The following is a 13,750-nucleotide window of genomic DNA, read 5'->3' as shown; positions in this document are numbered from 1 at the left end:
GGCTCAACATCAGGGACACCTTCAGCCTCACTATGGAAGCCATTCTAAAAACGCACACAGGCACATTTCCAGACCAAGTGAGAGGTCACTTAAATTAATTAAGCAAAGGAAACAAGATGGCTTATTTCATTTTAACTGTAATTTGGCTCACTGATTAATTCGTCCATAAGTTCAAACTCAAAATCTCAACCAAGAATGCACTACTGCATCAAGTAACTAATTTATGTTTATGGTCCCATAGTTTCGACTTCCTCAAAATTTGAAAACATCTCCAACTAGTCTATCAAATATTTTCACAACTTTAAAGACTTTTTCAGGTCAGTCCTTGCTGCTGTTTTGGTAAAGAGCTCAAACCCTGCTAAATCTTTTCCAGCAGGACTAAGTGCTAGATTTGCACTTTTCCCAATATTTTCTTCTTATATTACACATAAAAATCTGGTAATTCTAATCAGAGTTCCACATTACTCGTCAACTGTTCCCTAATTTGAAAGGTAAAAGTGCATTCGAATTAGGGTATGTCCAAGTCAAAAGGTCAGACATGACAGCAGTGGGCATTGGTCTCATTGAAATGTATCAACAATACTGTAGCATAACAAGTGTATAAAAGGCACTGATTTAAATTAGAAACAAGAAATTAATTCAAATTACAGAACTTATTTGCATTTTAAAAACAGCACCATGTTTTCAAAACCAACATTGGTGATGCACAGTAATAGTCACCATAGAATTTGTTAATAACCTGTTCAGGCACTGTGGAAACATATTCAGCAAAGACAAGGTGTTTAGTTATTTTGTTTTGGACATGGAGTGGCAGATTGGGAGCAGAGTAGAAGATGGAAGAAAAGTTGAATCAAGTGGATCAATCAAAAGTCACCCAAGGCTGCAGCAGTGTTTCAATGAAGCAATGGTCACAATCCAGAGCTAACGGTAGAGCTTTTGCTAACTGACAGCCCACAAAAAGCTGGTCTGTCAGAAACCTTGGGGAACCCATAACTGATTCTGCTATGTGCTGCAGAGTTATCAGGATGAGGTTTGTTAAGACACTTGATTTCTGAGTAGACTCTGATAACTCTACTGGATTACCTGGCTGGTAGGGAACATAGCAATAATGCTTACACTTCAAACCACAAGTGACAACAAGGCTCCTGATCTCATTATCATGTTTCAAGTTGGTCACATATCCACCTTTCAACTTCAACGAAAGCCTGAAATAAGTTAGAAATTTGAGACTTCAACCAAACCTGGCAAAACTTGACCTAATTTGGAATGGAGACAACCAAGCTCAAAAAATGCAAAATCTAGTTAGACCTACTCCAGCAGTTTATTAAACTACGTTAACTTGCTGACTTGCACAATTTACCAGAAATAATTCACCTAACGAGCACATAGCCCTCCAACAAATCAGATTTATTGTATTAGCAAAGTCATTTATAAATTAAATTCAGAACATTTTCCTACTTACAAATTATTTAAAGAGGAACAAAATACACATAGCATTACGTATCTTCCAATGGGATGCATTATAAATTATCATTTCCTTTCAGAAAAACACAGAACAGGCATGTAACCAAATCACAAGATAAAGTTGACCAAGATAACAAACACACAAGAATGGTATCAGCTATAACTTGTGGGCAGGGGCCTGTATTTTTCTACTCAAATTATTAAACAATATGCAGTAACCTTCAAAGTTAGTTCCATAAAAGACAAATATAAAATTAACGTATTCACTCAAAAAAAAGTTCAGTTCTTCAAACATTGTTAGTACTCTGTTGTACAGTGTCTTAAAACTGTAGATTTCAAAGTTACCCGTTTAAGCAATTGTTTAAATGCAAATATAGCTTATATGATTTGCTTTTAAATATTTCAGAATTAAAGAAAAAAAGTCATCCCAGAAAGTTAATTTCAACCCATCTGCATATGGTCCATTTTATAGTGCATATATAGTACTAGGTACAGAGTGATCATGACATTAATAATTTTAGCCTCCTCCCAGTCAAACAGATCTAAACTGGTAATATACAATATTGCATATAGATTTATACCACATACAAGTTGCAGAGGGTTATGTGATAACCTGTAAGCAATACTGATAATAGCATATGACCTTAGGCCACATGACATTCCCCAGCATTTAACGGTTTGTAAAAAATAATCATTGTACCATTATGGTATAAACAGGAACACCACCTTGGGAGCAATGGGATACTGAAAGACAATAGGTAAGATGATGTCATATAACCTGGTTTCAATTTTAGAACTGCATCTTCAGGACTTGGGTAACGTTCTGCATCCTGCTGTTCCCAACTTGATAATTCTACACTTATTTACAAGTCATTAGAGGTAAACTAACCATCCTGAACTTGGGCAAGTGAAAAGATTAATGGGTATATGATCAGTTCTAGAATTTCTTCTTCTGTAAATTACTGATTAGATTTTATTGTGTTGAGGCTTTGGATTGCTGTAAATAGGATAAGTAAATGTTTTTAGTAACAATGAAGCCAATACTAAAACCTTTCACATTAAAATGTTGCTTTAAACCACAACCATTCTGACATATATATTTATAATTGCCACTTCAAACATTGTTAGTAATTAACCTTTAGTTGAAACAATATTTTAATTTTAAACATACCAATTCATCATAACCTGAAACAAAAATCATTTTAAGTTCAAGCAACACGAGAACGTTTTCCTTTTGTCCAAATGACCCAGGTTAGGTGTATAAATGCACCAGTCCAGGAGTCATTCATTCAATACATTGAGATTCTACACATTATGGCTTAACTAGGGGCCTCCAAAGGCTTACAGTGGCTCAATCAAATCTTGGCACAATCTTACTGTGGAGAAACATCCCAACTACCTGCCCTTGATGAATATATGTAAAATATTTGCAAGCTGTATAAAGCTCAGCAGGTTTAAAAGATACAAAACTGATTTTACACATTAGATCTTCAAAATGGAGGCATTTAAATTTCACTCCTATTGGGAAACATACTCTGAATTTTATAGTTTTAAAACTATTGCATGATTCAACTACAAATACAATAGAAAAGACAGATAGACTGATTTGTGACATCTCCAGGCTGGATTTCTTATATACTTTTTAAAGCATAATCCTAAGTGTTGTTTAGACCTGTTTAGTTCTGATAAAACTATACATTATTTAACATGACAGAAGAAGTTTTAAAAGGCAAGTTCTTCAGCCTCTTGCCTTCAGATCTAATTGTTCTCTCCATCACAAATCAAAAATCAAGAACGTAGACTCAATCGTACAGATCAAAAACAAACAGCATGGAAGTGGGAGGAAATAGAGGTTGTCAGTAAATTTTGCTGCAGTGTTTATCACAGATGTTGGTCACAGCCTTTCAATCATGTTTTGAAGAAATAGCTTGCTTACAGATCTTATTGCACAGGTTCTCCCTTCAGAGTTTTAAAATAAAGCCTATGAAAATTACTTTAGTTATCCAATAGAGAGTTAGACCAGTTGAAACCATTGCATTCAATCTCAAAGTTTGACCTACACTGAAAAGGCACAATCAGATTTATATATGCTACTCTTAGTAAATTACACAAATCTTTTCAAAACCAGAGTCAAGACACTAATACCAGGTGCCCATATTCTTTCACCTTGGACACCAAATATTGCAGTGGTTTAACATCAATACTAAATGAGGTATTACATTTTGAACAATGACAACTGGAGATTTCCAGAGATTTTAATAGTTTGATAAAATATGCAACTAAATCAAACAACTTCAAAAGCAGAGTTTTTACTACAAGGGTCCAATTTCCCTGAAAGCAAACTCGGAAAGTTCCAGTATCATCTTCTACAATGACCTAGATATCAGACCACTCACTTCATTCTCCCAAAGGAAAAACACATTCAAAGCTGCTTGTTTGCTGACAAACCAAACAAGTCATAGAACCGTTTAGAAACACCAACACTAATTGTCTTAGTTTTATAGCATATTTTATGTACATTGTATAACAAGTTTTCAACATTTTTACAGTTAATGATTTGCCTGCCTTACATAAAATCTGTAAACATGAATAAACTAAAAGGCATGCTTTTCTGAAAGAGTCAAACTATTTCAGTTTCAAAATAAAAATAAAAATCAGATTTTTCAAATGTTACTGCATCCATTCCAGTTTTCTAAAATATAAAAACAACCATTTGGTTGAAATCAGTCCTGAGTTCACATTAATAAAAAGTAACACAGTTCCTTCAGTCTAGCTCCCAAAAACATGGGTCACATTTGTGAAGAGTTCACACACAACTACACCAATTGTCAAAAGCTGTATTAAGACATCACCACCATTAATTGCGAAGTCTCATATCAATCTGTGAGGTTAGCTGACAAAGTTGTATACAAGGAATCTGGGTGTTCCACAATACTGCGTTGCAAAGAGTTTGCCATCTGGAGTCGGGTCGGAGAATGCAATCTCATCTTTACTCAAATACGACCCATATACAAAACTGCTCCTGGAAAAATAATAAATGTTTTATTTTAAAATTGAATACAGTATCATTGTCAGTAAATTAAAGGGCATAACCTGCTAAACATGGCTGGACATTTTTGGGTACTGGATTAGTGGTGCTGGAAGAGCACAGCAGTTCAGGCAGCATCCAACGAGCAGCGAAATCAACGTTTCGGGCAAAAGCCCTTCATCAGGAATAAAGGCAGTGAGCCTGAAGCATGGAGAGATAAGCTAGAGGAGGGTGGGGGTTATGCTACTCTCTCCCCACCCCCACCCTCCTCTAGCTTATCTCTCCATGCTTCAGGCTCACTGCCTTTATTCCTGATGAAGGGCTTTTGCCCGAAACGTTGATTTCGCTGCTCGTTGGATGCTGCCTGAACTGCTGTGCTCTTCCAGCACCACTAATCCAGTATTTGATTTTCAGCATCTGCAGTCATTGTTTTTATCTTGGACATTTTTGGGGCCAGCTTCACATACACTCTTGATTTCCTCTTATTGCACAAAAAAGATGTTCCTTCAGATAATTAGTGATTTCCACACCTTACACATGCACCTCAAAACTAGATTGCAGAGTCAGTTCAACCAAATTAATGAAAAAAATTCTAAATACATTTCTTTATGGAAATATAAATATCATTTACATAACACATCCAATTAGATGAATGCTTCACACCATTTTATTGGAGAAGTGGGTTTTGGAAGTGAGCAATTTAGAATAGAGGAAAAAAGGGCAAGAAACAAAGATATGATCGAAGTTTTAATTAAAGCAGGAGGTTAAAAGAAGCAAGAACGTAGTGCATTTATACTAAAATATACCATTGCAGTTTTCAAAATGGTCTCTTTCTGCACTATAGTGATTCTATGATTGTATGAAAGGAGGCTGGCAGAATTAAGGTGACATTAATATGGCTACAACAGGACACGGAAAAAAAATCACAATATGATTTGGTAAGGTCTGCTCACATTTTAGAAAAGGGAAATTGTATTTTAAAAATCTGTTAAACTTTCTCTGAAATTTGTAATGTAGTAATATTTAGATTTTTAAAAAGCAAGTGCCACAGAATGTTATTATACAAACAGATCATGAGTATTGGGAGCAATATATTAGTATTGATTGATTAATGGAAGGATGAGTTATTTAAATTTTTTGGGGGTGGTCTGTACTTAGGCCTTATAATTACAACATGCATTAATTATACAGATGAGTACAAAGTATCCAAATTTTCCATCAATCAAAGTTTGGTGGGCAAATAGACTATGAGAAGGACACAAAAGATGCAAATGGATTTAGATAAAGTAAATAAGCAAGAACATGGCAGACAGAACTTGTGGGGAAGCAGGTGGTTATCCACATTTTAAAAAAAAACTTATTCCCTTTCTAAAGGCATAAAAAACTGAAATCATGGTATTCGGACAGACTTGGGTGACCCTCCACAGGATTGCTGAAAGCATCAAAGAAAAGGATATAGTGAACAATCATAAGACCATAAGATGATGGAGCACAAGCAATCTATTCAGCCCAAACAGTCTACTCCATAATACTTTGGCTGATCTGATAATCCTTAGCTCTGCTTTCCTGCTTTTCCCCATAACACTCAATTCCCTTCCTCATTAATAATCTATCTCAGCTTCAAAAATACTTAATGATCCAGCCTTAGCAAATGCTATGATAGCCGTTATCACAAAAGGGGAAATACAGGCCACGAGCCTTACTTCAGTGGTAGGGAAATTAGTGGAGAAGATTCTTAGGTATAGGATTTACTGCATTTGGAAAAATATGGATTTATTAGCAATAGACAGCATGGCTTTGCTTGGGGAAAGTCATGGCTCACAAATGTGATTTAGCTTCTTTTGAGGAAATGACAAAGACGATTGATGAGAGCAGGCTGGTAGATGTTTGCTATATAGCCTTTAGAAGGCCTTGACAAGGTCCCTTATTGCAGGCTGATACAAGAGATACAAGTCACATGGAGAGCTGGTAAGATGGATGCAGAACTGGCTTAGTCATGGAAGAGAGAGTGAGAGAGTGCGTTTGCGCGTGCAGTGGTGGACGTTTTTCAAACTGGTGATTATTGGTGTTCAGCAGGGGTCAGTACTGGGACCCCTGTTTGTAATATAATTTATTTGGAGGAGAACATAAGGGTGGCCCGATTTGTCATTTTGCAGATCACACAGATTGGGGAACCTGCAGTTAACAAGTCACAGAAAACCTGCACACAGATGTAGCAGATAATAAAGAAAGTGAATGGAATGTTGGCTTTTATAGCCAAAGGAATAGAATATAAAAGGTAAGGAAGTATTGTTGCAACTATACAAGGCATTGGTAAGACAGCACCCAGAGTTTTGGTCCTCTTATTTAAGGAAAGATGCAGTAGCATTGGAAGCAATTCAGAGAAGTTCACTAGATTGATCCGAGAGATGAAGGGTTTGTTGTATAAAGAGCGATTGAACAATTTAGGCCTATACTCTCTGGAATTTAGAAGAATGAGGGGAGATCAAATGGAGATATTTAAGATGATTAAACAGATGTGGAGTGGATGCTTCCTCTTGTGGGGCATTCTAGGATGAGAGGTCAGTCTTAGGATAGCAAATTTAAAACAGAGTTGAGGAGATACAACTTCTCCCAAAGAGTTATGAATCTGTGGAATTCGCTACCCCAAAGTGCGGTGGATGCTGGGACAGTGAGTAAATTAAAGGAGGACTTAGACAGATTATAAGTGATAAAGGATTGAAGGGTTATGGGGTGAAGGCATGAGGTGAGGGATGAGGAGCATATCAGCCGTGATTGAATGGCAGAGCAGACTATGGGTCGAGTGGCCTAATTCTGCTCCTCTCTCTTATGAGCATGTAAGGAGGACTGCCAGAGGATACAGCAGGATAAAAATAGGCTGGAGACTTGGGTGGAGTTTAATCCAAACAAATACAAAGGTGATGCATTTTGGGAGATCTCTGCAAGCAGAAAGTATACAGTAAATGGCAGATTCCTTAGCAACATCAACATTTAGAAGGATCTAGATGTACAGGTCAACTGTTCCCTGCAAGTGGCAAAACAAGTGGATAAGGTGGTCAAGGAGGCCATGGCATGCTTGCCTTCATTAGTCTGGGCAGAGTCATGTCGCAGCTGTAACGAACTTTACTTAGACCACATTTGGAATATAGTGTACAAATCTGATTCCCTCACTACCAGGAGGACATGGAGGCTTAGGATAGAAATATTTTACCAAGGTACTGCCTGGCTTGGAGGGTATTAGCTATGGGGAAAGATTGGACAAACATGGTTTGTTTTACTTAAATGTCAAAGGATGAGGGGTGAACTGATAGAAGTTTACAAAATTGAGAGGCATGGATAGAAGATTTATTTGTGGATTGCAACCACATATCTATATTTTGAAAACCTGAAGACACACTATACATGCAAGTTTTTTTTTTACCTAAGGCAGTCAGTCATTCTTGTTGCAATTGCCTTCCGCCGCATCATACTGAAGACCCATACCCTACTTATTCCACAGATTGCAGGCTCTGGATTGGTTGAACAACACCACGCTCGTTGGCGTTCAAGCATAATTGCATCACTTGATGATTGCTGATTGGCTTTATCTGCTATAACTCTGAAGCCCTGCAAAAATTAAAACAGGAAAAAGGCTTTCACTTCCATTGATTTAAACAGAACAGATTGCTGTCTGTAAAAGGATGATTATTTAGCTTGTCAGTTTTAAGCAACTAAACAAAGTGCAAATTAGAGGACTGGAATAAGGAAGGAAATTTTTTAAAATGCACCACATAAACAACTGTACTGACCTGACATATTCTGCTTTCTACTTTGCTGTTTACAAATTGGAACATCGCTGTTTGCAATAAGTGACTGTTTATAATTACATTCAAAATACAAATGGAATAATTTCTACACTGATTTTTAAAACTTTGAAAAATTACAAACCTGCTGTATGTGTTCTGCAATTAAACAGCCAACTACTTTCCGCTCATTAGAGATGAAAAGAAGTGTCTTTGTCCTGGAAGGACACTTAAGTTCTGCTGGCTGAAACCCAAGGTCATTATCAACAACTTCTCGAATCTCTTCGACCTGTGGTAAATATAATTGTGTATTAAGACCAATATGTTACTGAACTTAGTCTTTAAATGGTCTTTATGTTCTTATAATAGAAACAATCCCTTGCAAGTTTACACAGGTTGATATTCAAAAAAGTGTTTACGCACACCTTAGAGGTTTATAAAATCATGACGGGTATAGATAAGATGAATGGCAGGTATCTTTTCCCTAGGATGGGGGATTTCAAGACCAGAGGCCATATTTTTAAGGTGAGAGCAGAAAGATTTAAAAAAAAGAGGGGCAATTTTTAAAACATTAAAAACAGGAGTAGTTCATGTGTAGAATGAGCTCCCAAAAAAATGTTGATGTGGGTACAGTTAAACGTTGGAAAGACATTTGGATATGTAGATGAATAAGAAATGTTTGAAGCTATATGGGCAGGTGGGACCCATTTAGTTTGGGATCATGCCGATGGCATGGACTGGTTCGACTGCAGGATCTGTTTCCATGCTGCATGACTCTCGAAAGGCACAATGCTTTTAACATCCATAAATAAAAGAAACACCAGAAAGCATGAAACCAGAAGATAAAACAAAAATGCTATGAATACATAGGTTAGTCAGTTGACTTTTTAAAAAAAAGTCTTAAATTTGTAGTTTTTCATCAAAGCATAGTTTGCTCAGGCATTGTTTTAAGCTACAGAATCAGTAGAATCCTATTATTTCAAAGTTCTGATGATCATAGATGGCAGCACAAGGTAAGAATACATCTAGATAACATTTCAATAAGTGTACTTTAAGATCTCATCTGCATGGAAACATTTCATAGAAAATCAAAATTACAAAAACCAATTGTTTGGTCATTACCAAGGTCATTTATAGGAGCTTGCTTCTCCCAGATGGGTGCTGTGGTTCCTTCATTATAAGGATGACTTCATTGGTCTGATGTGCTTTGGAACGGCCTAGTGTCATGAAAGGCATTGTGTAAAAGTAACTGTCTTGCTTTACAAGATGTTGTGAAACTTGAAAGGGTTCCGAAAAGATTTACAAGGATGTTGCCAGGGTTGGAGGATTTGAGCTACAGGAGAGGCTGAGCAGGCTGGAGCTGTTTTCCCTGGAGCGTCAGAGGTTGAGGGATGACCTTATGGAGGTTCACAAAATTATGAGGGGCATGGATAGGGTAAATAGGCAAAGTCTTTTCCCTGGGGTCAGGGAGTACAGAACTAGAGGGCATAGATTTAGCGTGAGAGGGGCAAGATATAAAAGTGACCCAAGGGGCAACTTTTTCCACACAGAGTGTAGTCCAGGTATGGAGTGAGCTGCCAGAAGAAGTGGTGGAGGCTGGTACAATTGCAACATTTAAAAGGCATTTGGATGGGTATATGAATAGGAACGGTTTGGAGGGATATGGGCCGGGTGCTGGTAGGTGGGACTAGATTGGGTTGGGATATCTGGTCAGCATGGATGGGTTGGACCAAAGGGCCTGTTTCCATGCTGTACATCTCTATGACTCTATGACTTTTAAATACAGGTTTTAGTTCATTACATTGAATTGAATTAAATGCTGAGAGAATTCTTAAAAGTCACTGAATCCAACTTTGTACAATTTACATGATTTGTTCCTCAGAGGTCTAAATGAACTTAATAGGGAATTGCATATTTCACTCTGGTTTTGAAGAAGAGTGAAAGGAAAACCAGGGAATTACAGTCCAGTTAGCCTAACATTCATAGTGGAGAAATAGTTGGATTCTATAATCCAACACCTTAAATTTTCAGTTAATCGAGGACAGCCAGCATGGATTCATGACAGGTCATGTCTGATAAACCTCAGTTTTTTGTAGAGGTGACTAATGTAGAGGACGCAGGAACGTCAATGGATTTTTTAATAGGATCTTCCACAAGGCATTTAATAAAGTCACACAAAAGAGACCATTAACCAAGGCAGAAGCACAGGGAATGAGGGGCAAATTACTGACATGGCTGGGGAATTGGTTGAGTGGCAGGTGATAGAAACTGGGATAATGGATAGTGACACAAACTGGCAGGAAATGACTGATAGTATCCCACAAGGATGTGTTAGGGTCTTGACTATTCACATTATTAGAGTTATTGAAAGTAATATATCTAATTCACAATGTAGATGTTAGCATAACATTATAAAGGAGTATTGAAAGACTAGGTGAATGGGCAAAACAACTATGGAAAATAGATATCAACACAAGTATCCTTTGGATGAGAAAGGACAGATTAGGGTATTTTCTAGATGGTATGAAATTTAAATACAGTGGCTGACCAGAGAGACTTGCAGGTTCAGATGCATAGATCTTTCAAATGTCACAAACAGATGCAGAAAATAATCAAGACAGTAATGAAAGGCTATCCTTTATATCTACAGGACTGGAAAAGAAGGACACAGAAGTTATGCTGCAGTACAAAACACTGGTTAGAGCCTACTTGTGAAACTGAGAACAAATCTGGGTACCAAGTCTTAGGGAGGATATATTGGATTTGGAGAGAATACAACACACGTTTAGAAGAATGGCACTTGGATTTCATGGGTTAAACATTAAGGAGAGATTATACAAATTGGGACTTTTTTTTAAAAACTTAATAGGTTAAGGGGTGATCCAACCGAAGTCAAACAGGAAAAGACAGGTTAGATAAAGATAAAATATTTCTAGGGATTGGAGATTCTAGAACTAGACTGCATAGTTTAATACTGAAGACCAGACTGTTCAGGAGAGTTGTTAGGAAGTAATCATACATAGGAGGAATTTTGGAAAGCTCTTCCACAAAAGGCGGTTGATGCTAGACCAGTTGTTAGTTTTATATGAGAGATAGATAATCTTTTTTAAATTAAGAAGCAGTATTAAGTGTTGAAAGCTAAAGGCAGGCATATGGAGTTAAGGTCACAATAAATGATAGACAGGTTAAGGGGCTAAATGGCTTACTCAGGATTTCAACTGTAATATTTTTAAGATGGAATAATTTTTAATAATCATTTAAAATTAAATTACAATCATTTAATAAACAATAGCATTTTATGGGATTTCTGAAGTCATGCTGAATTTGTAGCATACAGAATGTTTCCTGTAAGGTGCACCCACGTTTCTGAACAAAGCAGAACAGTAAACTGTGGTAAAGAAAATATAGCTACCTTTTTTAAGGCATATTTTGGATCATCGGGAAGAACCATTATTATTTTACCATCAGGATATTCACCTAAAATTCGCTCCTTCTTCCAGCCCTAGTTGAAAAATCAGAGTTTAAAATTAGATTTAAAATGATTATTTGACACTAATAAGAAATAGCATCTATGCAAATTGTGAAATATCTATTCATATTAGTCAATGTACCAGTATTAAACACAATTCAACTAGCATGTTTTATTCAAACTGGAGCATTAAGGTTAACACAGGGACTGAGAGGAAAAAAAAAATTTACAAAACCACAAGGGAAGCCCCACAAAATGCTTCAATGATGCAAAATTTCAATTTGAGGCACAGTGATCACCTCCAATATATTTGTAGTTTTGTAACTAGAAATGATCTTCCCAGAATGGAAATTACAATTTAAAGAGAGCAAGGTTTTCACATTCCAAGTGTTCCCCTCCTTCAGTACTGATGTCTTTTAAAGATGAAAAGCAATCTACTTTAAGACATTGCAAAGTAGCAAGGTTTGGTAAGATGACTGAAATGTGCTTCATCCTCACTCTGCTGCAAAGGATGTTATTTTTGAAAGGGTGAAGGAAGAAAGAAAGGTTGTGCTGAAAATGCAATTTACACAACAGTTCAGCAGCTATATCAATAGAGTTTTGACACTGCTCACATCACCCTCTCCAGTGAAGACGACACAGAAAACCAAAATGCAGAGTAACGATTTGAAAAAACTAACTTATAGTGATGGCAAAAGAAATACAAATTGAAGAATTTTTTTTAAAATATAAAAATCACACATTTAAAATACTTTCAAATACTTTATGCCAGTCATTCATACTGATCAGCTCCAAGTCTTTACACCCATTCTATCCTTTTACTAGAAGAATGATCATTACTTTACACTTCAGCAGGTTTGTGAATGGCAGATATAAGGATAACTGCAGTCCCCATCATTTTATTCGAGACTAACTTCACACTGTCAAAGCAACCAAAATTTCAAACCACCTCAACTTATAATGCACTGTTTACTTACCACGTATTTTACAGCACTAATAAAACGTTTGTGAAACTGAAAGTGCTGAGCTTCATCTTCTGGAATAGAAGCTGCATACAACATTCCACATGTGGTGCAAGAAATAGCTCCGATTCTTTTCTGTCCAGCATCCTGTAGAAATAAATATAAACTTAATTAGATATACCTTCAGTGCAGTTTTGCATCCACATTTTGTTTTTAAACATTTCAGCGCAGTACAGGCCCATTGGCCCTTGATGTTGCGCCGCCCTGTCATACTAATCTGAAGCCCATCCCACCTACACTATCCCATGTACGTCCATATGCCTGTCCAATGACGACTTAAATGCACTTAAACTTGGTGAATCTACCACCGTTGCAGGCAAACATTCCATACCCTCACTACTCTGAGTAAAGAAACTACCTCTGACATCTGTCTTATACCTATCTCCCCTCACTTTAAATTGGTGTCCCCTCGTGTTTGCCGTCCCTATACTTGGAAAAAAGGCTCTCCCTATCTAACCCTCTGATTATCTTGTATGTCTCTATTAAGTCACCTCTCAACCTTCTTCTAACGAGAACAGCCTCAAGGCCCTCAGCCTTTCCTCGTAAGGCATTCCTTCCATACCAGGCAACATCCTAGTAAATCTCCTCTGCACCCTTCCCAAAGCTTCCACATCCTTCTTATAATGTGGTAACCAGAACTATGCACAATACTTCAAGTGTGGTCGTACCAGAGCTTTGTACAGCTGAGCATAACCTCCTGGTTCCAGAACTTAGTCCCTCTATTAATAAAGGCCAAAACACTATGCCTTCTTAACAACCCTATCTATCTGGATGGCATTTCTATTTAAAATTATACCAAGTCTACCTCACAACAGTGACAACACTTCAACGTTGGCTGCAAAGTGCTTTGGGAGATCCAAATATTGTGAAAGATGCTATTTAAATACAAGCCTGTTTTCCAATTCACTAAAATGGAAATCTATCTACATGTCACGCTCTGCACTGACAATTGCCCATTCATTAAATGATAGAAAATAGGTGCAGG

General features: G+C 37.0%; 1 protein-coding gene across 2 annotated transcripts in view; it reads right to left on the bottom strand.

The window, feature by feature from the left end:
• Window positions 1–1,386: 1,386 nt before the first annotated feature.
• Window positions 1,387–13,750, bottom strand: part of LOC140477106 (N-acetyltransferase ESCO1-like) — a 42,524-nt gene continuing 30,160 nt past the window's right edge. For both annotated transcript variants that reach the window (XM_072570395.1, XM_072570393.1), the window contains exons 6-10: window positions 12,721–12,852; window positions 11,687–11,776; window positions 8,420–8,563; window positions 7,914–8,098; window positions 1,387–4,486 (exon numbers count right to left, since the gene is read on the bottom strand). In XM_072570395.1, coding sequence (XP_072426496.1) covers window positions 4,354–4,486; window positions 7,914–8,098; window positions 8,420–8,563; window positions 11,687–11,776; window positions 12,721–12,852 — 684 coding nt within the window. In that variant the 3' untranslated portion in view covers window positions 1,387–4,353. The remainder of the gene's footprint in view (window positions 4,487–7,913; window positions 8,099–8,419; window positions 8,564–11,686; window positions 11,777–12,720; window positions 12,853–13,750) is intronic.

This window comes from Chiloscyllium punctatum, chromosome 5, assembly GCF_047496795.1.
Source record: "Chiloscyllium punctatum isolate Juve2018m chromosome 5, sChiPun1.3, whole genome shotgun sequence".
Classification (NCBI taxonomy): domain Eukaryota; kingdom Metazoa; phylum Chordata; class Chondrichthyes; order Orectolobiformes; family Hemiscylliidae; genus Chiloscyllium; species Chiloscyllium punctatum.
Note: the sequence above shows the minus strand (reverse complement) of the source record. Positions and strands in the feature narration are given on the sequence as shown.